Source organism: Rana temporaria, chromosome 6 (genome assembly GCF_905171775.1).
Source record: "Rana temporaria chromosome 6, aRanTem1.1, whole genome shotgun sequence".
In the NCBI taxonomy this organism is placed as follows: Eukaryota; Metazoa; Chordata; class Amphibia; order Anura; family Ranidae; genus Rana; species Rana temporaria.
In genome coordinates this window covers 139,751,937-139,777,247 of record NC_053494.1, presented here as the reverse complement: position 1 = coordinate 139,777,247, position 25,311 = coordinate 139,751,937, and the positions used below count along the sequence as shown (strand labels likewise).

General features: G+C 41.8%; 1 protein-coding gene across 1 annotated transcript in view; it reads right to left on the bottom strand.

Annotated features, from left to right (window-relative positions):
• The window catches only part of CPS1 (carbamoyl-phosphate synthase 1), a 147,482-nt gene that overhangs the window by 54,802 nt on the left and 67,369 nt on the right, over positions 1–25,311 (bottom strand). The window contains exon 22 of the mRNA XM_040357458.1: positions 5,264–5,405. Within this exon, the coding sequence (XP_040213392.1) occupies positions 5,264–5,405 (142 nt within the window). The remainder of the gene's footprint in view (positions 1–5,263; positions 5,406–25,311) is intronic.

The window sequence follows — 25,311 nt, the reverse complement described above, 5'->3', positions numbered from 1 at the left end:
CGCCTCTCACTGCAGTGTCATAGAAGGGGCATGTGTGAAGGGGCATGTGTATAAAAGACAAATGCTCCCTTTCAGCCCAGCCCTTATAACTACAAGGAAAAAACCTGTGTTTATGTGTATAAGATTTACCCACAATCCCATGTTTTCCTCACACCGTTAAGATTGAGAATAAGAATCTGCTGCCTGCTGAAAAGGTACTATAAAAGGTATTAGGTTATATTCAAGCTAAATCATATATGTATGTGCTATATGTTGTAACATAATCATTTATTATTTATCTATTTACTGTGAAATTACAGGTTGGAGGTTATAACTTCAAACTTCAGTAATTTGTCAGTTTAGCCATGTTTAGAGTTACAGAGGAGGTCTAGTGCTAGAATTATTGCTCTCTCTCTCTAACGATCACGGTGTATGTAACCTGTGTGCATCTGGCTCTGATACTAGCCAGTGCCTCACCAGCCACTGACCTCCCTGCACGTCCCTGGTGTACATGTAATACAGCAGTTTCAGAGCCATGTAAAGCTGTGTAGTTTCACTCTTTTATACTCCTGAAACCTAAAGAAGGTTTTTTTCAAAATGAATTGACAGGGAGATGTTTTAGATGTGATACGGCTCTATTGACAAGTTCAGGAAGATTTAAAATATGCTTAAGATATATTTATATATTTTCAAGTCTGACAATCACTTTGAGTGTTTCCAAGTCTGACAATCAGAACTTCAAAGTATGACCATGGTGTCATGGCTCTTGTGTTATGCTGAAATGTTCTTCTTTTGCATTTTAATTTTGCTTCTGAGATCATTACAATTCTGAGCCATGTCCAATTTTTCCTATTCAATTCTAGTGTGTAAATATTGTGTTAATGTAATCTGTCTTCACAGGGTTGTAAAGGTAAACCATTTGTTATTGCTTTTTAGTAATGTCCCAAATGTCCTCCATAGCAAACAACCTTTCTTCCTGCTAAAAAACCAACCATGCATTTTTTTTTCTTTCAAAATTAACATGCCTTTACATTTATTATGAATAGCTTTATCTGTCACGGTGTCTGAAATGTGAACTATGTTGTCCTTAGCAACCAATTTTTTGATCATGTAAGTAAACATCTACAGGTTGTTATGGGTTTTATACATCAGTATGGGGTCTCCAGGCACATGGTCCAGACAAAGGAACTGTTACAACCTGCAGGTGGTCCCCCTCCTTCACCCAAGCACCACCAGACCCTTAACCAAGGCAGTCTTTACATTTATTTCTTGTTCCCCAGAAGCAAACTTTACTAAATTTCTGGTACCAAGTCTAAAACCCACTGAAGTCAATAGAAGACAAATGTTAAAAACAATAATGGCCATTTTATAGTATAATAGGCAAAGGATTGTCAAACAAATGGCCATGAAAGGCCTAGAACAAGCATGCAGACCCCTCTCCTGAACCATACCAAGTCACATGCCCTAAATGTGTGATGGTACCTTGCTATCGGAGACCCTATGGCAAAGCACCTTGTCCCCATGTTGATGAAGACAGGGTCCTCTTCCCGAAAATTCTGGCCTACTGGTTGTGAGGATCTTCTTGCGGCGAGTAAGTCAATATCTTAAAGCCCTCTATAACAATAAGGGGACACCCAGATACTGGTTGCCCCCTATTTGAATAATAAGGGGTACAAAGTACCCCTAACCAAAAAGTATAAATAAACACACTGTTTTTTTTTTACAAAACTTCCAAAAAATTCCCACAATATACAGTATCTCACAAAAGTACACCCCTCACATATTTGTAAATATTTTATTATATCTTTTCATATGACAACACTGAAGAAATTACACTTTGCTACAATGTAAAGTAGTGAGTATATAGCTTGTATAACAGTGTAAATTTGCTGTCCTCTCAAAATATCTCTACACATGGCCATTAATGTCTAAACCGCTGGCAAAAAAAGTGAGTACACCCCTAAGTAAAAATGTCCAAATTGGGCCCAATTAGCAATTTTCCCTCCCCGGTGTTATGTGACTAGTTAGTGTTACAAAGTCTCAGGTGTGAATGGCGAGCAGGTGTGTTAAACATTGGTGTTTTTGCTCTCACTCTCTCATACTGGTCACTGGAAGTTCAAAATGGCACCTGAAGAACTCGCTAAAGGATCTGAAAAAAAAGAATTGATGCTCTACATAAAGATGGCCTAGGTTATAAGAAGATTGCCAATACCCTGACACTGAGCTGCAGCACCATAAGCCGCACACTGCATCAAATTGGTCTGCATGGCTGTCATCCCAGAACGAAGCATCATCTGAAGAAAGCCTGCAAACAATTTGCTGAAGACAAGGACATGGATTACTGGAACAGGAATGTCCTTTGGTCTGATGAGACCAAGATAAACGTATTGGGTTCAGAGAGTGTCAAGCGTGTGCGGCAGCAACCAGGTGACTAGTACAAAGACACGTGTATCTTGTCTACAGTCAAGCATGGTGGTGGGAGTGTTATGGCCTGGGGATGCATGAGTGCTGCCAGCACTGGGGAGCTACAGTTCATTGAGGGAACCATGGATGCCAAAATGTACTGTGACATACTGAAGCAGAGCATGATCCCCTCCCTTCAGAGGCTGGGATGCAGGGCAATATTCCAACATGAGAGTGAGTCCAAACACACCTCCAAGACGACCACTGCATTTCTAAAGAAGCTGAGAATAAAGGTGGTGGACTGGCCAAGCATGTCTTCAAACCTAATCCCTATTGAGCATCTGCAGGGCATCCTCAAATCGCAAGGTCTCTAACATCCACCATCTCCATGATGTCATCATGGAGGAGTGGAAGATGACTCCAGTGACAACCTGTGAAGCTCTGGTGAACTCCATGCCCAAGATGGTTAAGGCAGTGCTGGAAAAAAATGGTAGCCATACAAAATATTGACACTTTGGGCCCAATTTGGACATTTTCACTTAGGGGTGTACTCACTTTTGTTGCCAGCAGTTTAGACATTAATGAATGTGTGTTATTTTGAGGGAACAGCAAATTTACACTGTTATACAAGCTGTACACTCACTACTTTACATTGTAGCAAAGTGTAATTTCTTCATTCAGTGTTGTCACATGAAAAGATATAATAAAATATTTACAAAAATGTGAGGGGTGTACTCACTTTTGTGAGATACTGTACATCCAACGTTAATCACGTTGTCCAGCAGTACAGATCCATTATAATCATGATGCCCAGCGCCCATCTACCCGATGAGAAAAAAAAAACATGGTGACCCCAGTACGCTTCTGGTTCCATCGCCCCTGGACCTGTCATGCAGCAGTAGTGAAGCAAGCAGAGCACTAAACTAAAACTCCAAAGACCTAGGGGGACATCTAAAGGGACATTCAGGAAATACACCATACCACCCATAGTAGAGCTGTAACAGGACACTACACATTTATTACCGACTCAATGTCTAGCACTATTTTGATTTAGCTAGGTGCCAAGCATTACAACTTTACAACATAAATGTAATCTCTATATAGTTTAGACTTCTGTAAAAACATGTAAGCATGTGTCAACATTGAAGGCGTTTTATAGTGTATTTGTAGATTTATGTTCCTTTTGGTGCAAGATAAACACTTTTACACATTGCACTTACTGTAACACTATACCCCCCCCCCCCCCCCCCCGAACACACACACACACACAATATGAGATTTCAGTTACTGAGTTGCAGGAAGTGTCATTGGACTACGAGTGCACGGTTTAGCCCACTGGTAGTCCATTGAGAACTAAAAGTTCATCTGCTGCAGTGGAAGATTGGACTTGTAGTTTATTCAATCACAGATCTCTGTGAATCAATGATGCAACTACAGCAGCTGCAGGGGAGAGGAACCAGTATCTGCAGACCCTCAGCTTTGTAGTCTGGGGTCAAAAACGCTGTGATCTATAAGATCTGGTATGCAACAAATTGTCAGACTTTTCATTTAAAAGTAGCTTTTTGGGGACATTCTAAACAAAACGACCATGTTTGGAGAAAATATGACAGAGAAGGAACGGATAGTGAAATACTGTTTGGGTAATATAAAATGCACAATAAAAAATCAGGTACAACAGGCATCAGTGCAAAGATCCGGACACACAACTAATCGCCGCGCGTTTCACGGAGTGCGAAAGTAGCGTCAATGGTTACACAAACCGGGAGTGCTTCAACGCAAGGACATGATGACACCCCGGAGGAGAGGCGAAATGCCCTCCGTGGAACACACGCAGATCAGCTGGGTATCTAGAACGCTGCACTGATGCCTGTTATACCTGATATTTTGTAAGTGGCGTTCATTGCACATTCTACATTCCCCAAACAGTATTTCACTACTGGTTACTTCTCTGTCCCTCGTTTTTTCTCTGAGCTTGGTCGTTTAATTTGGAATGTCCCCAAACAGCTACCGGTACCTTTGAAAGAAAAGTCTGAGAAATCATTGCATACCAGATCTTATAGATCACAGCATTTTTGACCCCAGACTGCAAAGCTGAGGGTTCATGCTTTTTGTTGAGTGGGGTCACAAGAGGGGAGTGTGGCACATGAGACCAACAATATTTTGGAGCACGTTATGTACTTTGTTTGGAGCACTTAGCACTTTATCCAAAGACTGTGTCTTATTAATATTTGTTTCATATTAATGCCATATGCACTTTTTTGGAGCACTCAACACGCTATAACAGATGGTGTCTATTTATCATTTGTTTTTGATTGTGTATCAGTGTCTTTGGGCACTTTAGGCCCCTTTCACACGATCGGACCGTTCAGGTCCGCCTGTCAGTTTTGACGGCGGACCTTAACGACCGCTCCATGCAATCCCTTGGAGCGTCGGATGTCAGCGGAGACATGTCCGCTGACATCCGACCCGATCCGATCCGCCAGGCGGCTGGCGATACGTCCCCATCTGTCCATGGCGGATCGGATCGGGTGAAATCTGATGAAAACGGACATGCTGTCCATTTTAATCAGATCTCTCCATAGGAGACAGCGGAGCTGCACAAGCCCCTCCCCACTCAGTGAGCAGAGAGGGACTTGTCATCCGCCAGCTCAGCGGAGATCAGCGGAGAGATCTCCCGATGAGCAGGCGGGAGCTGGCGGACTCCGTAGCGACGGCACTAGATACAGCAGAACTTGAAAAGAACCCTTTAAAAAAATTCCTAACACTTAATACGAGCTATTGTTTCTTACGTGTTGCATATACTTAACAAATAATGTATCTCTATTAACTGCTCTAGCCTGTTAAGCTTGCAAGTATGTATTATTAGGGAAAATTTGCTTACCTGTTTAACCCAAGGCTTGACATTCTTGTTCAATCTAAACTCTCTGGTTTGAGCTTCAGAGAGCCCCAGGCACTTCCCAATATAACGATCAGAAAACCCAATCTGCTTGGCCCTCCGTAGTGTTTCCTCTGGTACAGATTCACTAGAATATAGTCAAAGATCTGTTTAGAAAACCTTACAATATACATTCCTGTCCTTTAATCATAGAGGTAATGATATCAATGAATAGTAAATAAAATGGTATATACCATTTAATAAGAGCACAAGAACAAAAAGCACACATAGTAACCCATAGCAACCAATCAGAACTCATTTTATTGAAGCAAGAATAAAACCAAAACAATTTTGATTGGTTACTATAGAAACTTCCTCTTGCTTTTTCTCTCTTGCTCTGTACTTTTAATAAGCCTGAACATGTCTTGTTTCTGGTTTCTAAAGCATGTCTGCTTTTCAGTCCGGTGCCACATATACCAAGCCTGCTTGATGTTTGCCTAAGATTTCACCCACTTTGAAAATTCCTGCACTCCTTACATGCCGTGTTCAATAATACATGATAAAAGAAGGATGAATAAAATTTCACTTAATGAGTACATTTTCACCTGTCAGAAGGGGAGCCTGGGGAATCGTGGCAGGCACTGGACGTGTGCAGGATGCATTCCAATCACCCAGGCAGCGGCTTATGTCCCTCATGCCACCTTGTCCTTCTTATCGCTTGTATTAGTGACAGGGTTGATCATCCAAGAGGCCATAGTATAAAGCATGTCTTTCAGCACTGAACTGAGACTTTTTCAGCTTTAAACAAATATCACTGAGGACATTTTCATGCTTAGCCTTAAATACTCAGAAACGTATCAATTATACATCTAATGCATAAACATTTCCCTACAGCGAGCTTACAGAATACAGGACTTCCATGCACGAGTGGGTTGAGTTTAGACTACTCAATTATAACTCAATTACAGCATGTAAAATTTCCATCAGTGGTAACACTCAAGTTCAAAGGTCATTGGCTTTACTTTAAAAGTGTTTGAGCAATAAATGTGCATTGACAGAATATACAAATTCCAGGTTTTTAGCTAATTTCATGTATACCTTGATCATCAAAATCAGAAAGGTCTATTTTGACACTCATCTTCGTTGGGATCTGGTTTTTGGGCAGGGTGGACAACCTATATCATTTTTAGGACCTAAACAGGGGCATGTTTTCCATCATAGCCTCTTTTGCATCAGGAGGAGAAGTGGAGAAAGGAGGAACCAGAGCCACACTTTAATTCTACTTTTCTCTTCAAACTTTGCTTTCTGCTGTGAAATAGCAAACCCAAGACCGGCAGGCACAGCCTTTTCTGAGGATTGATCACTCAGCATATTTTCAGTTGCCGGAAGCTGCTATTCAGTAACCAGCAATGCACCCCCCAATTTTTGCCAACACTAATAACTGAAGAAAAGGTGGCATTTAAATGCACTGGAGCAGATCCACAAAAGGATTACGCCGGCGTATCCATTGATACGCCGGCGTAATTTTAAATTTCCTGCATCGTATCTTTGTTTTGTATCCACAAAACAAGATACAACGGCATCTGGGATCGATCCGACAGGCGTACGTCTTAGTACGCCGTCGGATCTTAGATGCAATTTTTCGGCGGCCGCTAGGTGGCGTTTCCATCGAAATCCGCGTCGAGTATGCAAATTAGCTATTTACGGCGATCCACGAACGTACGTCCGGCCGGCGCATTTTTTAACGTCGTTTTTGTTCGGCTTTTTCCGGCGTATAGTTAAAGGTGCTGTTATGAGGCGTACTCAATGTTAAGTATGGCCGTTGTTCCCGCGTACAATTTGGAAATTTTTACGTCGTTTGCGTAAGTCGTTCGCGAATAGGGATTTGCGTAGTATGACGTCACCGTCGGAAGCATTGGCTTTTTCCGGGTTAATTTCGAGCATGCGCACTGGGATACCCCCACGGATGGCGCATGCACAGTTAAAAAAAATGTTGTTCACATCGGGTCACAACGTATTAACATAAAACACGCCCCCATTACATCCATTTGAATTCTGCGCCCTTACACCGCCAGAGATACACTACGCCGCCGTAAGTTACGGCGCAAATTCTTTTTGGATTCGAAAAAAAATGCGTATTAATGCACCCAGGTACGTGGATCTACCCCACTGTGTATTTCTCTCTCTCTCTCTCTTTTTTTTTTATAATTTTATTGTGGTTTTCAAGGAAGGAAGGGGCAGTCCTTTCCCATCTGTTGGCCTTTAGTTTAGCTTGTTAGTTTGACACCATTTTTTTTAACACATTGAAAGAAAAGGTAATGATGTTTTAAAGAATCATCCTAAAAGTATTTGTGCCGCAATAAAGTGCTTGTAAACCTGCAATTCTTATTTTTTATTTATTTAATTTACATTTTATTTAATAACAAACATATCATAATTGATAGCTTTGTGTAATGGTTTTGCACAGAGCAGCTCCGACCCTCTTTTCAGATCCCGTCATGGCGCTCCTGGTTCTTCCACCCCTGCTGAGTGCCCCCATAGCAAGTTACCTGCTATAGGGGCACTAACGTGGGCTCTCTCCCAAGTCTCATATGCTTTGCAGCACAGAGTGTTGACTGGGCCCGCCCCACACTATCCCCTCACTGGCCATGATTGACAGCACCAGGAGCCAATGGCTCCCACTGCCATCTCTAAGCCTGAGGAGAGAGAGAGCGGAGAGAGACAATGCTCCCATGCACAAAGCTGGATCAAAATCAGGCTTAGAGGTAAATATAAGGGAGGGGGCTGGTAGAGCGCAGAACGCAGAAGGTTTTTTTACCGTAATGCATAGAATGTTTTAAGGTAAAAAACCTTCCAGCTTTACAACCACTTTAAGAGCACAATGTAAAAAAAAACATATACTAAGAGATTAATGGTTTCCTAAATAGCATGGATAAATGTGGCTTCTTGTTCTGTGTCTACTTGCACTTAATGTTGTGCTAGACATTACAGATCTATTAGCAATCTTCTTTGAACACATAATGTATTTGCCTTCCTTCATAGTGATGGACATCGTATTTGCAGAAACTTTCAGATGAAATATCAGCACAAAATTGACATTAGTGCCAGTTAATTTTGAAAAAATATGTTTAAGAGCCAGATGAATTGGCAAACCAATCTTCAAAGTAGCATATTGTTCATCAATTGTGATATCTTAAATTACGTATTTTTGAGCCGGCGTAGCGTATCGTATTTACGCTACGCCGCCGTAAGTCAGAGAGGCAAGTGCTGTATTCACAAAGCACTTGCCTCCTAAGTTACGGTGGCGTAGCGTAAATGGGCAGGTGTAAAATTCGCCCCTTTCTAAGAAATGAAACCACCAAACTCCTCATTCACTCCCTTGTTATCTCTCGCCTTGACTATTGTAACTCCCTTCTTATTGGCATGCCTCTGTTTAGGCTATCCCCACTTCAGTCTATTATGAATGCTGCTGCCAGACTTATCCACCTTACAAACCGCTCAGTATCTGCCAAACCTCTCCTCCAATCCCTACACTGGCTTCCTATCACCCAGCGAATTAAATTCAAAATACTAACCACAACCTACAAAGCCATCCACAACTCTGCCCCAAGCTACATCACCAATCTTGTCTCTAAACATATCCCAAACCGTCCTCTCCGCTCTTCTCAAGACCTCCGACTGTCAAGCTCTCTTGTCTCTTCCTCCCATGCTCGTCTCCAGGATTTCTCCAGAGCCTCTCCCATCCTCTGGAACTCACTACCTCAACCTGTCCGGCTATCCCCTACTCTTGCTACCTTCAGGCGATCCCTGAAAACCCACCTCTTCAGGGAAGCCTATCACGTCTTCACCTAATCTTTTACCACTTCCATCAGCTCATTCCCCAAAGTTACAACCTTTTGTACCACCTGCCCCACCCTATTAGATTGTAAGCTCTTCTGAGCAGGGCCCTCTTAATCCTCTTGTATTTTATTGTATTGTAACTGTTTTGTCTCCCTTTATATTGTAAAGTGCTGCGTAAACTGTTGGCGCTATATAAATCCTGTATAATAATAATAATAATAATAATAATAATAATTCAAATTGTGAAGAGGTGGGCGTGTTTTATGTAAATAAACCATGACCCGACGTGATTGACGTTTTTAACAAACGGCGCATGCGCCGCCCCTGGACATATCCCAGTGTGCATTGCTCCAAAGTACACCGCAAGGACTTATTGGTTTCGACGTGAACGTAAATTACGTCCAGCCCCATTCACGGACGACTTACGCAAACGACGTAAAATTTTCAAAATTCAAAGTGGGAACGACGTCCATACTTAACATTGGCTAGGCAAGCTATTTGTTGGACTAACTATACGCCTGAAAACGCCTTACGTAAACCGCGTATCTTTACTGCGACGGGCAAGCGTACGTTCGTGAATAGGTGTATCTCGCTGATTTACGCATTCTAGGTGTAAATCAGCGTTCACGCCCCTAGCGGCAGGTGGAACTAGACAGCTAAGATACGACGGCGCAGGCAGTCGTATCTTAGCTACATTTAAGTGTATCTCAATTTGAGAATACACTTAAATGTACGACGGCTTAGATTCAGAGTTACGACAGTGTATCTACTGATACGCCGGCTTAACTCTTTGTGAATCTAGCTAATAGTCACCAGTCCTAGACTAGCCAAATCATTCCCAGAAAGGCTTAATATCAATCCGAGAAATTACTACTTTCCATCTAGATTCTGTTATGGCCACATAACAGTCAGCATATAATACTAGTAGCCTAGTTTTACCCGCACAAAGTAGGGGTACTTTGCTTGCTTCCTTTAGACATCCCTTTTGACTTTCCTGGCATATCTCCTTGAATGCCGGTATTTTGCATCTCTCTCCTGAGTGAATTGTATGAAGCTTGAAGACAGGACCTATGGGGCCTAGAAAGCTTGCATCTTTAATAACATAACAGGCCTCTGTCGACAAACCATTAACTTCAATCAAATATTACCATAAAGTTATATATGCATTTAACAGATTTAATGCATTTTATTTTCCTGCAAAACTTCTGAGACTGCTGCTGGGCACTGCCATTCTAGATATGATGTCAGCACCCTCAGCAGACTCAGAGCTGTCTCTTAGGGGACACTCTATGGGATTTACCTTTGCTCTTCTCCTAGCAGCTACATAAAAAGTTTTGTAGTGAGGTGAAGGGAGAGGCAGAGAAGCTGGCCAAACCCAGACACTCAGGCCCCGTACACACGACCGAGTTTCTCGGCAGAATTCAGCCAGAAACTCGATCGGAGCCGTATTCTGCCGAGAAACCCGGTCATGTGTACACTTTTGGCCGAGGAAACCGACGAGAAACTCGTCGAGCCAAATAGTGTCGATGTGTTTTGCCCGTCGAGTTTCTCGGACGTGTGTACAGGGCCTCAAAGAACAGGAGATAGCTATGACAAACAAGGGGGAGAGGGCTTTGCTAGGGAACTGACTAGTTACATTTTGTAGGAAGTTCTAAGGCCCATTGCAAGTGAATAAAAAAACACTGCATGTATGCATGTAAAATACTTGTTTTTTTGTGTTTTTACCTGGATTTTTTAGGTTAGTGATGGAAACTCTTTAAATTAGCCAGTAAAGTGCATTACTTGAACTCAGGGTCACAAGGTATTCTGACCGAAAGTTGCATTAGCTGCTAAAATCAGAAAATGTTGATGCTGAGCTGGTTTAATCACGTCTATTCTGGCACTACTCTCCTGCATGTAAAAATCATAATTTTTTTGCTAGAAAATGACCCAGAACCCCCAAACATTATATATTTTTTTTAGCAGAGATCCTAGGGAATAAAATGGCAACAATTTTTCAAACTCGTTTAAATAAAAAAAAGAGTTTTCATTAACCGCTTCCCGACCGCTGCATGTAGATATACGTCGGCAGAATAGCACGTACAGGCACATTGGCGTACCTGTACGTCCCTGCCTTTCCGCGGGTCCGATCGGGACCCCCCCCCCCGCTACATGCGGCGGTCGGATTCCCACGGGGAGCGATACAGGACGACGGTGTGGCTATTCGTTTATAGCCGCTCCGTCGCGATTGCTCCCTGGAGCTGAAGAACGGGGAGAGCTGTGTGTAAACATGGCTTCCCCGTGCTTCACTGTGGCGGCTGCATCGATCGAGTGATCCCTTTTATAGGGAGACTCGATCGATGATGTCAGTCCTACAGCCACACCCCCCTACAGTTGTAAACACACACTCCTACACTCCTAACTCCTACAGCGCCCCATGTGGTTAACTCCCAAACTGCAACTGTCATTTTCACAATAAACAATGCAATTTAAATGCATTTTTTGCTGTGAAAATGACAATTGTCCCAAAAATGTGTCAAAATTGTCCGAAGTGTCCGCCATAATGTCGCAGTCACAAAAAAAACGCTGATCGCCGCCATTAGTAGTAAAAAAAAATGAAAAAAAATAAAAATGCAATAAAACTATCCCTTATTTTGTAAACGCTATAAATTTTGCGCAAACCAACCGATAAACGATTATTGCGATTTTTTTTACCAAAAATAGGTAGAAGAATACGTATCGACCTAAACTGAGGAAAAAAAATGTTATATATGTTTTTGAGGGATATTTATTATAGCAAAAAGTAAAAAATATTGCATTTTTTTCAAAAATGTCACTCTATTTTTGTTTATAGCGCAAAAAATAAAAACCGCAGAGGTGATCAAATACCACCAACAGAAAGCTCTATTTGTGGGGAAAAAAGGACGCCAATTTTGTTTGGGAGCCACGTCGCACGACCGCGCAATTGTCTGTTAAAGCGACGCAGTGCCGAATTGTAAAAACCCCTTGGGTCATTTAGCAGCATATTGGTCCGGTCCTTAAGTGGTTAATTAAAAATAACAAAACAGTAGAGTTAGCCAAATATTTTTGTATAGAGTGAAATATGATGTTACGCCAAGTAAATAGATACCTGACATGTCACGCTTTAAAATTACGCACACTTGTGGAATGGCGCCAAACTTAAAGATCCTATAGGCGACGCTTTCATTTTTTTTTTACAGGTTACTAGTTTAAAGTTACAGAGGAGGTCCAATGCTAAAATTGTTTCTCTCGCTCTAACGCAAAAATCAAGGCAGCATATGATGACGGATATTACAGCAATGAAGCAAAGGTTCCTAAATGATGTTTTGATGATACAAGTGAGTTTTCAAGCTAATTACAGGTCCTTTTTGAAATGTTTTTAGAGTGGTGCAACATTAGGAAACAAGGCTAAATTCACAAAAACTATAATGCATAGTATTTTTTTAGCCATGGGACTATTAATTTTTGAGAAATAATGGCTGTTTTGGCAAACAATGATTGTTACAACTTGAGTTGAGCCTGATATGACTTCTTTAAAATCATATGACAGCTCTTAAGCCAGTATAGCTCTTGATGTGTTATCTTTCCTTTTGCATAATAACCCCAACACTCTAATCAAAGCTTAGATTACTGGTATATTTTTCAGCATAATAGTTTTCTATGTGAGTCTTTCAGTAGTAAAATATATAAATGAGAATGATCCCTAAGTGGCCCTAACTGGAAGCTATCCCTAACCCCTACCTGGACACATCAACAAGCCCTTAATTTTAACCACCTTCACAATGCTATTTTAACCTCTGTACACAGATAGAACTAAAGGCAAAACTTTTCTTTTTCATTTGGATAGAATACCGGAGAGTTACAATCCCTGTCAGGTATCATATGCCCTCTGTGCCCCAGTGGGGTGATTTCCCTTTACAAGAGGAAATCCCTCATTATCACCAAGGTCATCAGAACTAGTGTCCTCATTGGACGTTTTCTCCAATATTCCTGTCCTGGTGACAACCTAAAATTTTATTTCACTTTCACTTTCAACAATAATGGTTACCAGGACAAATAGAGAGGGTGAATATTCCTAATGGGGACATAAACAGCAACAATAACCTGAGAGGTGTTCTAATCTTTCTCCGCTATCCAAAACTTTAAAGAAATTTTAGACTTTAGTTATACCTAAACAATTCATCTGACCTTAATAATAGTTAATCATCATCATTGATCTACATCCTGATGTGGCATTTCTGCAGTATGCTTACCTTATCTGGAGCCAGACATTTCAGAAAACAAATAACGCCAATTCTAGAATTTACTGATTTGAGATAGCGTATATACTCAAGTATAAGCCAAGTTTTTCCACACTTTTTTTGTGCTCAAAATGCCTCCCTCGGCTTATACTAGAGTCACCTTTTTCGCCTGATCTCCCAGACTTGGGGACCCGGTACCGGACGGCTGTAGGTCCCATGAACCCCAAACTTTCCACATATGTAGCTCCTCTACAAGTGTACAACATTTGTTGTCCAGGGGACCTACGACCGCGGAGCACCGATTTTTCAAAGCCGGGCACCCCTTACATAGACTCCGATGTTAAACGTCAGTCTAGTCATGGACACAGTGAGGTGAGGCATGGGCAAAGTGAGGCATGGGCACAGTGAGGCATGGGCACAGTGAGGCATGGGCACAGTGAGGCATGGACACAGTGAGGCATGCACATGGACACAGTGAGGCAAAGTGAGGCACAGTGAGGCATGCAGATGGACACCCTAGGCTTATACTCGATTCAATAAGTTTTCCCAGTTTTTTGTGGTAAAATTAGGTACCTCTGCTTATATTCGGGTCGGCTTATACTCGAGTATATATTGTACTTTGCCAATACATTGATTGTGTGAAGGAAATCATTTTGCCTCTATATTTGTGTTTTATTTACTAAAGAAAATTCCAAAGATGAACCCATCAAATACCATAATATCCATGGTAACCTCTCAGGCCTTTACGCATATTAATTCCAGGGACTGGATATAGTGCTTTTGTTAATTAAAACTCCAATAAAAGACCTATAACAACATTAGGAGAAGCATGAGAAATGTGTACAAGCACAATCATCACATTCATGAAGCGAAGTGCCATGAAGTGCTCTAAACTAAATAATCTCCACTTCATCACTGCAATGCATTGTCCTGACTCCTGTCAGCATTAGACTGGAAGATGCACATCCAGGGTTGCTTGTCCAGAACAGGCCTTCCACCCTTTCTTCTAAGGCACAACACACATGTGGGCCAAATGTGGGCTTTAAAATATTAGCAAACGTGTTCTTTCAACAGCAGTAGTGTAGAAAAAAAATATATAGCTATGTGATGAAATATGTGCTTGTGGATAGGAAGTAATTAAAAATGTAAGTAATGTAAATGTGTTAGCTCGAACTTGTGATTATGTGGGAGCATGCAGGGGAGGACTGACAACTCATGGGGCCCCCATGCAATAGGAGATTATGGGGCCCCAGGGCAATAGGAGATTATGGGGCCCCCGGGCAATAGGAGATTATGGGGACACACAGTATACACACATACAGTATACATACACAGTATACACACACATAGACACACAATATACACACACAGTATACATACACACAGAATACACATACACACACTTTTAAAAAACACACAGATTTTTACATACTGTCCCTGGTTTTACTGAGGCTGGCAACCCTGATGGGGCCCCCTAGTGGCATGGGGCCCTCGGGCAGTGCCCGAGTGGTCAGTCCGCCCCTGGGAGCATGTTCGTCTTTCAAGTTCATCTTTCACTATACCTGTACATATCATGTATCACTATGTCTGGATAGTCATCTGACACCATAAAACTGATATATGCATTCTGCCACCTTTCTCCATGCCCCGGGTGGCAATGGCGGGTGCGTGAGGGGGTCCTCCCACATAGCCTGCTCCGCTTTGAAGCCCAACGGGGCAGAGGGACTCCCTATAACGGAGTGAGAGGATCTAGCCCGCTCAACCAGCCCCGTTAGTCCTTCACCTCTCTTTTTAGAGACAGCGTGGTCAAAGTGCGTGCATGTTAACCCAATTTTGAGTGCGTGTAAGTGTGGTGTTTTTTTGTGGGAGGGGGGTGGGCGTACTAAGCGCAGGCTTTTACCTCGCATAGCGGACCCACCGGGAGCCAGGCTGAGACCACCAAACTCAATTCACATGTAGCCGAGACCGGGATCCGAACCCCTAGCTGCATAGGTGAATGGCTTGTCAGCGCAGTGCCAATCGCGTTGAGCCACCGCAGCTCCCTGTTTTTTTCTTTTCCACCAATTAAAATAAGATTTTCAGTGCAAGTATGAATCTTGTTGTATGTAACTCCAGTACTGATATGTTTAATTTATAAGATCCTGTATTACAACACATCTCCTATTATTATCTCAGTTCAATTCAGCAGTCACTGACACACCTTTAAGAAGGAATCTACACAGGCAAGCAGAACGCTAATGTGAGATAACTGCCTGACTACCACACATGTGTCTGACCTCCATTCATCTTACTTTGGGTCAGCACTCTGATTCAGGTCTGTTAACCGCTTCAGCCCCAGACCATTTTGCTAGTCAAATACCAAGCCACTTTTTGCAATTGGGCACTAAGTCGCTTTAACTGACAATTGCGCGGTGGTGCGACGTGGCTCCCAAACAAAATTGACGTCCTTTTTTTCCCACAAATAGTGGTTTTTGATCACCTCTGCGGTTTTTATTTTTTGCGCTATAAACAAAAATACAGCGACAATTTTGAAAAAAAATCTATATTTTTTAATTTTTGCTATAATAATTATTCCTAAAAAATATATAAAAAAAAAAATTTACACAGTTTAGGCTGATACGTATTCTTCTACATATTTTTGGTAAAAAAAATTGCAATAAGTGATTTTTGATTGGTTTGCGCAAAAGTTATAGCATCTACAAAATAGGGGATAGTTTTATGGCATTTTTATTATTTTTTTTTATTTTACTAGTAATGGCGCCGATCACCGATTTTTATTGTGACTGCGACTTTAAGGCGGACACATCGGACACTTTTGACAAATTTTTGGGACCATTGTCATTTTTACAGCGATCAGTGCTAAAAAGGTAAAGTTACTGTAAAAATTACACTGGCAGTAGGGTTGTCCCGATACCACTTTTTTAGGACCGAGTACAAGTACCGATACATTTTTTTATGTACTCGCCGATACTGAATACCGATACTTTTTTTAAATGTCATGTGACAGTTTTCAAACCACAATACAGACTAAGGATATTTTCTTTAGAATTATGAAAAACTGTAACTCAAGACATTATAAAATAATAAAAATGAGTAAAAATTAATAAAAAAAATGTATTTGCTTGTCACGCAGTAGTAAAAAACTCAAAGAATTTTCATAGAACATGTTGATAAATACAAAAAAAGTATTCGGCCAGGCATCAGGAGCATTTGCGCAAGTACAAGTACTCCCGCAAATACTCGGTATCGGTCCCGATACCGATACTAGTATCGGTATCGGGACAACCCTAACTGGCAGTGAAGGGGTTAACCACTAGGTGGCGCTGCAGGGGTTAAGTCAGTACTAGGGAGTGATTTTTTCTGTTAGGGGGCATGGCTACACGTGACATGTCACTGATGACCTTTCCCGATCACGAGGAACAGCCATCAGTGACAGTGTCACTAGGCAGATTAGGGGAATGCCTTGTTTACGAAGGCATGCCCCTGTTCTGCCTTTGCCGACCGCAATTGCGGGCCACCCGGGAAAATCGAGTTCCCGAGACCCGGAAGTACACTCATGAGGCACGCGGCAGGCGCGTGCGCACTCCCCCGGAGGCGCGCGCATGCCAGCTGGGCGGCAAATTTAAAGGGACATACAGATTCGCCCATTTGCCTGCCCATGCCATTGTGTCGACGTACATCTGTGTGCGGCAGTCGGCAAGTGGTTAATAGTGTTTTCAGACTGAAAAGCACCGCACTTTGCACCTATAAAATGTAAACCACCTTAATAATTACATATGAATCGAAGAAAAGACTGGACAGCCGCACTCTGTTGACACTTTTATTGAAGGCGGTTTAAAAAAAAATCTGGTACAAACTAGTGCACAATACATCAGGTATGTCTAGCAGATTATTTTTGGGATGTCGTGTTTAAGCTCATGTTTCCAGGAATTTGGACTGACGTATGTGACCAGGAATTTGGACTGATGTACAACCTTTTTGTAATCCCCATATATATGAATGGTCATTCAATCTTCCAATAGCTATGATTAAGCACCCCATAGTGGTGTCAAACATGTCAGGTTTTCATTGATCCTGTGCCTCTGATGTCTTTGTATCAGAAGAATTTTTAAACCATCTTCAACAAAGGTGTTAACAGAGTGCGACCATCCAGTCTTTTCATCGATTCCTTCCTACATGCAGAGCCAACACCTGTTTCCACCAGCAGGTGGGATGCATTATGAGATGTCTGCCTAGAACAGTGTTCTTTTGTTGTTACTGATTACATAACTATCAATCTTTTGCTTTAAAATGGAAGATAAGGCTATTGCTATAATTTCCTAACTCCCCCCCCCCATTCCTCCTACATTCCTCCTACATATCCTGGATACCTTGCATAAAAAAGATCTGTGTGCCAGTACCCGTCCAATAATGGCGCCGGGCTCTGCCCCCTCGTTCCACGCCACCCCCCTATATGCAATGGATAAATGAATGCATAGCTTGTCCCTCCTACACCTCCCCGGGTCCCACATCTACAAATTTGACTAACAGCTTTAGCGCTTAAGGAACTTGGTGTATGAATCTATCCACAGCCGCCCCCATTCATGTTTTCAGCCCCTTTCAGGGCACTGGGTGCATAAATTACAGCGGACAGGTTTTTTTTAAGCACCTGATTAGAGCCAGAGGCTCTACTAGGTTTTAAAATAGGGTGGGCTCAGGTCGCAGAGAATGCGCTCCAATCCCACCCAATATTCGCTGTTGAAACACTGATCCTCAATCTCGTCAATCAAAAGCGGGTGTGAGACCCATTTTCCAATTGGCTGAAAAGAGAAGACTTGGATGACCGCCGAGGAGGAGTGAGGAAACGGAAGCCTCCGCCGCTGCGTTGACCCGTGGAGAGCAGGAGAATGGGAGGGACACCGCTGCTGATCAGGGAAAGCAGCCCCCCCCCCCCAAAAAAAAACTCCACTGGCCGTCACTGCGGTGTACTTACCTATTTTTAATCTGCACTGGTCCAGTCACATGATACTGCAGCTCCGGTAAGTACACAGATGTTTTTTTACAGAGTATGCTGGATAGGTACATTTTTGGGAATAGTTAGTATTAGCCTTTACTACTGCATTAAAATTAACCATTTATTCTGGAACATCTGATGATCTGTCATAAGTACAAATATATAAGTATATATATATATATATATATATATATATATATATATATATATATATATATATATATATATATATATATATATATTACTGTTCAGGAAAACTGGATGAATGGATGGGTGGATAGTGATCCATTTCAATTGCCAAAAAGCACCGTAACTGGAACAGATTTTTCATATTTAAAATATTTATGTTTCCCAACTACATAATGACAGATACAAAATACAAATCCAGGGCTTTTTTTTTTTTTTTTCTTCTTCTTGACATTAATTTACAATAGTCTTATTACCTGGGTATGTAATGCCCTCTTGTGGCTATTAAACACTCCCAACATCAGTCATATTTTAGATCACAGTAGAATGCAACAGGGGAGGATGAGCGAACCTCATAAACCATGAAAGGTCAAAGGGAGTCAGCAAGCTGCTGAGGGTAATATACAGCCAAGAACATGGATTTACTGCTATCTATTTCTCTGCTTTTTATATAGACACTAAAATACACCCTCAGATTTATGAAGGAATTATCATCATCTTAAATGGAGATAGGTGAAGAAAATGCGGAGCTTGAGAGACGTAAAGAGAGAACACTGTGCAAGCTGTTACCCTGATTTTTGAATATATATATATATATATATATATATATATATATATATATATATATATATATATATATATATATATATATATATATATATATATATATATATATGCATACTGTATATATCTCTACAGTAAAGCATAACTATCTTTTTGTGTGGTGTGGTGTGCCCAGTGCACTATCCTCTTTTCTTTTCTGCATTTATATATTTGACATTTTGGGATAGCAGGTTATCAGTTGTTGCATTAATTTACACCAGTGTGTAAATTAATTAGAAGCTTGACTAATGTTGCAGATAGCAGCCACATTTTAGAAATGTTGAAAATTACTTTCAAAATTATATTAACACGTAAAGCTTGCATGCATTTTAGTGGCTGGGTTTGCATGTACTTTACAGTTAAAAAAAAATGTTTTGCATGCAATGTTTTTTATGATTTAATTATCTGATCGAGTGACTCTAGCAGACACTGTAGGTGATTTGTGTGTCAAAGTTTCACTTTAAATGTAAACTTATATTTTATTAACTATTAGGGAATTGTAAATATGATGTATAATCTTTTAAGGGTCAGTCTACACAAAAATGAATTATCTATGGGCTCTTAAGTATTCTTGGGCTTTGATCTTTAGGTGCTTCAGCCCTCCAACACTATATATTTTCATTTGTCTCAAATGGCTGAATGACTAGTTAATTAGGAAAATTTATTCTTACCTGAAATTTTCTTTTCCTGTAGTCCGTAGGCGGCACACAATGGGTTAAGCTTTCCATCTAACCCCTGGAGGAAGAAAACTTAAACAAGCAGTGAGACAAGTTTAAATTGATTAATTGAACACAGCAAGACTACCTGTCCTGCCCCTATAAATTCCCCCCAAGAACACACACAGACGTATCTTATGCAGCAATATAGTAATTTTAATGGGAGGGAAAACCTGTGCAGCCTACGGACTACAGGAAAAGAAAATTTCAGGTAAGAATACATTTTCCTATTCCTGGTCGTCCTACGGCGGCACACAATGGGATTTGCAAAGCAGTGCAAGAAAGAAAGGGAGGGACATCAATGTTTTAAGGCACCCTGAAGCACTCTCGAGCCAAAGGCCGATCCCTCGGACGATACTACATCGATTCTGTAGTGTTTTATGAACGTGTTCGGTGAAGCCCACGTAGCCGCCTTACAGATCTGGTCCATTGGAACATGATACCTCTCAGCCCAAGACGCAGCTGTAGACCTTGTAGAGTGAGCTTTCAAAAGAAGAGGGGATTCTTTGTCTTCCAGAAAATAACAATGTTTGATGGTGTCTCTTATCCATCTTGCTAGCGAAGATTTACTCGCTTTTTTCCCCTTGTTTGGCCCTTGGAACTGTAGGAACAGGGCCTCAGACTGTCTGAACTCCGAGGTTCTCTGTAAGTAAGTAGATATGGTTCTCTTTACATCCAAAAGGTGTAGGTCATCCTCAGAATCATCTTCAAACACAGGCAAAACAATTTCCTGATTGACATTCGTGGACGTGGAGACCTTGGGAAGGAAACCCGGCATAGTTCTTAGAACAACTGCATCCGAAAGCAACCTGAGATAGGGTTCTTTGGATGACAGGGCCTGAAGCTCACTTATTCTTCTGGCGGATGTAATTGCTACCAGAAAGATACATTTGAAAGTGAGGAACCTTAAGGATGAACTCTCCAGAGGCTCGAAGGGAGGTGATGTTAGCCTTTTTAGCACTAAAGGTAAGCTCCAAGCTGGTAATGGCTTATGGAAGGATGGTCGTAATTTAATAATTGCTCTGAAAAACCTGCTGACGAGAGGTGTTTTTGAAAATATTCCGTTCAGGCAGGAGTTAATGGCGGTCAGCTGTACCCTCAGAGTGTTCGGCTTCAGACCCTTTTGGAAGCCCTCTTGTAAGAACTGCAAGAGAGACGCCACTTGCTCAGGAGAAGATGAATTCCTGGCGCACCAGGCCGAGTAGAGGGTCCACACTCTATTGTAGACCTTCAGGGTAGCAGGCTTCCTAGAGGCTAGAAGGGTAGCTATAACCTCCTGAGATAGGCCTTGAGCCGTCAAGGCTCTGAGTTCAAATTCCATGCCGCAAGCTGGAGTTTCCCGAGGTCTGGATGGAGCATCTCTGATTGAAGAAGAAGGTCCTTCTGGATGGGTAATTTCCAGACCTGATTCTTTGCCATATTCAAGGCTAGCGGGAACCATGCCCTCCTGGGCCAAAATGGCAGGATTGCTATTGCCCTCACCTTCTCGTCCCGAATTTCCTGCAGCACTTTCGGGATCATCGGAATCGGTGGAAAGATATAGACGAAAAACTTCTTCCAGTTTATTGACAGAGCGTCTATCGCTAGCGGGTTCCCCACTCTGGATAGGGAGCAGAACTGGAGAAGCTTCTTGTTCCGAGAGTTGGCCATAGCATCCAAATCTGGCAGACCCCACATGGACGTGATCTTCCTGAAGACCAGAGGGTTCAGCTCCCACTCTCCCGGGCAGATCGAATTCCTGCTGAGCCAATCCGCTCTCACATTGTCCACTCCTCTGATGTGGATGGCCGATAGGGAAAGGAGGTTCTCCTCCGCCCAGCGCATGATGAGGGCACATTCCTTCTGCATGGAGGGGCTTCGTGTGCCCCCCTGTTTGTTCAGGTAGAACCCTGCAGCTAAGTTGTCTGATTGTACCTGAACAGCCTTGTGGAGAACCTTGGACTTGAAATGGATGAGCGCTTTCCTGATCGCCGTGAGCTCTTTCAAATTCGATGACATTTGAAGCTCCTTCTGTGACCAGGCTTCTTGTACCCAATGATCCTCTACATGGGCACCCCAGGCTGAGCCTGAGGCATCCGAGGTGAGGACCGTCTGAATCTGAGTTTTGAGAGATCTGCCCTGTAGGAAGCGTTGAGGGTGCAACCACCACAGGAGATCTTTCTTCACTGGAAGAGAAATGTTGATATTCCTCTCCAAAGAGTCTCGGCTCTTGTCCCACTGGGTCAAAATGCTGTTTTGTAGCATCCTGAAATGAGCCCTGGCCCATGGAACAGCTTCTAAGGATGATGTCATCATTCCTAGTATTCTCATCGCTTTCCTCACTGAGCAGTGATCGGTTTGCAGGAGACCTTGCACCGCCCGTTGGAGATTGGTAGTCCTCTGATCTGAGAGGGACAACTTCATTAGAAAGGTGTCTATCGTGAACCCGAGGTAGGAAATGACTGGAGTAGGGTCCAGAGAAGACTTTTTCAGGTTCACTTAGAACCCGTGGGTATCTAGCATTTGAAGAGTCTTGTGAAGATGTTGCTTCAAGACGGCTTCTGAGGGGGCCCTGACTAGCCAGTCGTCTAGATAGGGAGTAACACATATCCCCTGTAACCGCAGAGCCGCAGTCAGGACCACCACCACTTTCGTAAAAACTCGAGGCGCCGAGGTGATGCCAAATGGAAGGCATGTGAATTGAAAATGGAGAATCTGGTGATCGAGGAGGAGAGCGATCCGAAGATATTTCCTGTGTGCTCTGAGGATAGGGATATGCAAGTATGCATCCTGAAGGTCGACTGACGCTAGGAAGTCTCCTCTTTCCACGTTCGCGATGGCAGACCGAATTGACTCCATTCTGAATTTGTGTTTGACAAAAAACTGATTTAGATAAGACAAGTCTTTTACTAGCCTCCATCCTCCCGAGGCTTTGGGTACCGGAAATATCGGGGAGTAGAGACCTTGGAATTTCTCTTGATCTGGAACTCTTTCTAGAGCGTGCTTTCTTATGAAGTCTTCTACTAACTCTAGAACTACTGGATTGGAGGGTTTGTTGAGCATGAACTTCTGAGGTGGGAAAGAACCTGTAGGTAGAAGAAAAATAAAATACGTCTGTGTGTGTTCTTGGGGGGAATTTATAGGGGCAGGACAGGTAGTCTTGCTGTGTTCAATTAATCAATTTAAACTTGTCTCACTGCTTGTTTAAGTTTTCTTCCTCCAGGGGTTAGATGGAAAGCTTAACCCATTGTGTGCCGCCGTAGGACGACCAGGAAAAAGGTTTTAAGAAGCCAGTAAATAGTTCATTGCAAAAAAGCCAATGACTTTTCCTTATAGCTTGTACTCAACATCAACACAACACCATCACCTGTATGGCATAACTATGCCTCCTATGTGCTCTGATATACAGATGCTCAGAGCCTTAGTAGCCAATAAAGGTTTACTTTTTGAAAGTCAAATGCCGAGGGAAATAATCCCAGTCTGCCTTATGCCGCGTACACACGATCATTTTTCGGCATGAAAAAAAAGTTGTTTTTCAAAAACATAATTTAAAATGATCGTGTGTGGGCTTCACATCATTTTTCAGGTTCTGAAAAACGACAAAAAAAATAATTCAAACGTGCTGCATTTTTTAACGTCGTTTTAAACGATGTTGTTTTGCGGGTTGTAAAAAATGATCGTGTGTGGGCTAAAACTACGTAAAAAACCCGCACATGCTCAGAAGCAAGTTATGAGACGGGAGCGCTCGTTCTGGTAAAACTACCGTTCATAATGGAGTGGACATAGCTAAGCCTTTAAGCAAAGTAATGGTATCAGACTTTCCTTCTTGTATTCTTAATAATAAATAGAAAAATCATCAGAAGCATCTTGGACAAATGAAAAATCATTATGGTCCAAGGGTCCTATATTGAGTATAACTTAAAGTGGAGTTCCACCCATAAATATAACATTACATGAGTAGTTTTAAAAAAAATGTCATTAGTCCTTTAAGAATTTTTTTTTTTTTTTTTAGATGCCTTCAAAGTGTTGTTGCTAGGCAGAATAGTTAATCTTCCCTCTTCCTGCACCTAGGTGCTTAATTACACCGCACAGACTCCTGGGAATGTAGTGGTGTAACTTTCCAGGAGTCTGTGCACTCCCCAGTCTCGAAGAATCATGTGACTTGGACAGTACAGGTGCTGAAACCTGATCTGAAACCTATTACACTGCTTGTGCAGCACTGAGCATGTGCGAGATCTGCAAGGCTGAAATCCAGAAAGTCATACAGTCTGGCTTCATGATGCCCACACTTAAGATGGCCCCAGTCAATTTCTATTTTATAAAGTGTCTAAATGCTTTAACAACCTAACAAAACGGACCTTAGTTTACAGACTAACTTTACTAGAATACATTAAGCTTGTGTATTACAGGGGTATTTATATTTAAAAAGTGAAATTGTGGCCGGAACTCTGCTTTAAGACAGCCAATAAAGAAGATCTAAACTGTAGGTGTCAACTAAAACCAACAAGTCATGGCAGTTCCTCTAGTAGTTGAGGTAATAATACTGAACTACGGTATAGATGGCTAAACAAAATATATATATTTTAGGATGCAGTAGGGAAGGGTTAAACCTCTGTCTCCTTAGGGAGATTTCCCCCCACTACCTGTCCCAAAAATATAAAACATATTTTATAGTTGTCCTTAAAATAAGAGTCCTTGCCCTCACCTATTGTTCTGTGACAACTGTAACATTTTGGACTCAAATGGAAGGGGTTCACCTACTTACCCACACACAGGCAACCATAAAAACCTGACAGATATTCTAGTCTTTCTATTTCTTCCAAAGCTGAAAAATGCTATCCATACACCTTAAAGCAGTGTATTTCAGGTGATCATAAAGGTACGAACGATTAATATTAAGAATGTACCTAATATAAATGGGGTTGATTTATAAAAGAAATTAAGAAAATAAACTAGAGCAATCCTAAAGTAATTATCTGTCACAACCAGTCAAATTTCTTTCCGCAAAACCAGGTTTGTCATCATATCCACATGGTCTATTTTCTTTGGAAATCAGACCCTAGATGTACGAGGACCATCCACTATAGTATAAAGAGAGGGTGCAACTACCTATTTCACTATAGCATTCTGACATTATTTGAAGTTTTTTCTTTTGGGTGCCCAGTGCAAAACACATAGACCAGATCTCAGTAATAATCCCTGCCCATCTGCTCAAGAAACATGTGAGAGTCAACCGTAAGCATTTGCTAACAGTACAAGCAATTCTCTGTCCTTTCTTCTTTCATAAGAAATAGAGGCTACAGCTTCAGATTTTACTGCATAAAGGTTCTGCCACTAGAACTAAATGTAGCAGGGTTGTATATATGCCACCTTTCCAACCCAACACCTTCCAGAGTTTTGCACTAAAAAATGTGACAGTTCCTAAGCACATGAATTTTTCTATCAGGCCTTTATCCTACAATGTGCACATTTTCATCCGCAGATTATTCTATCACC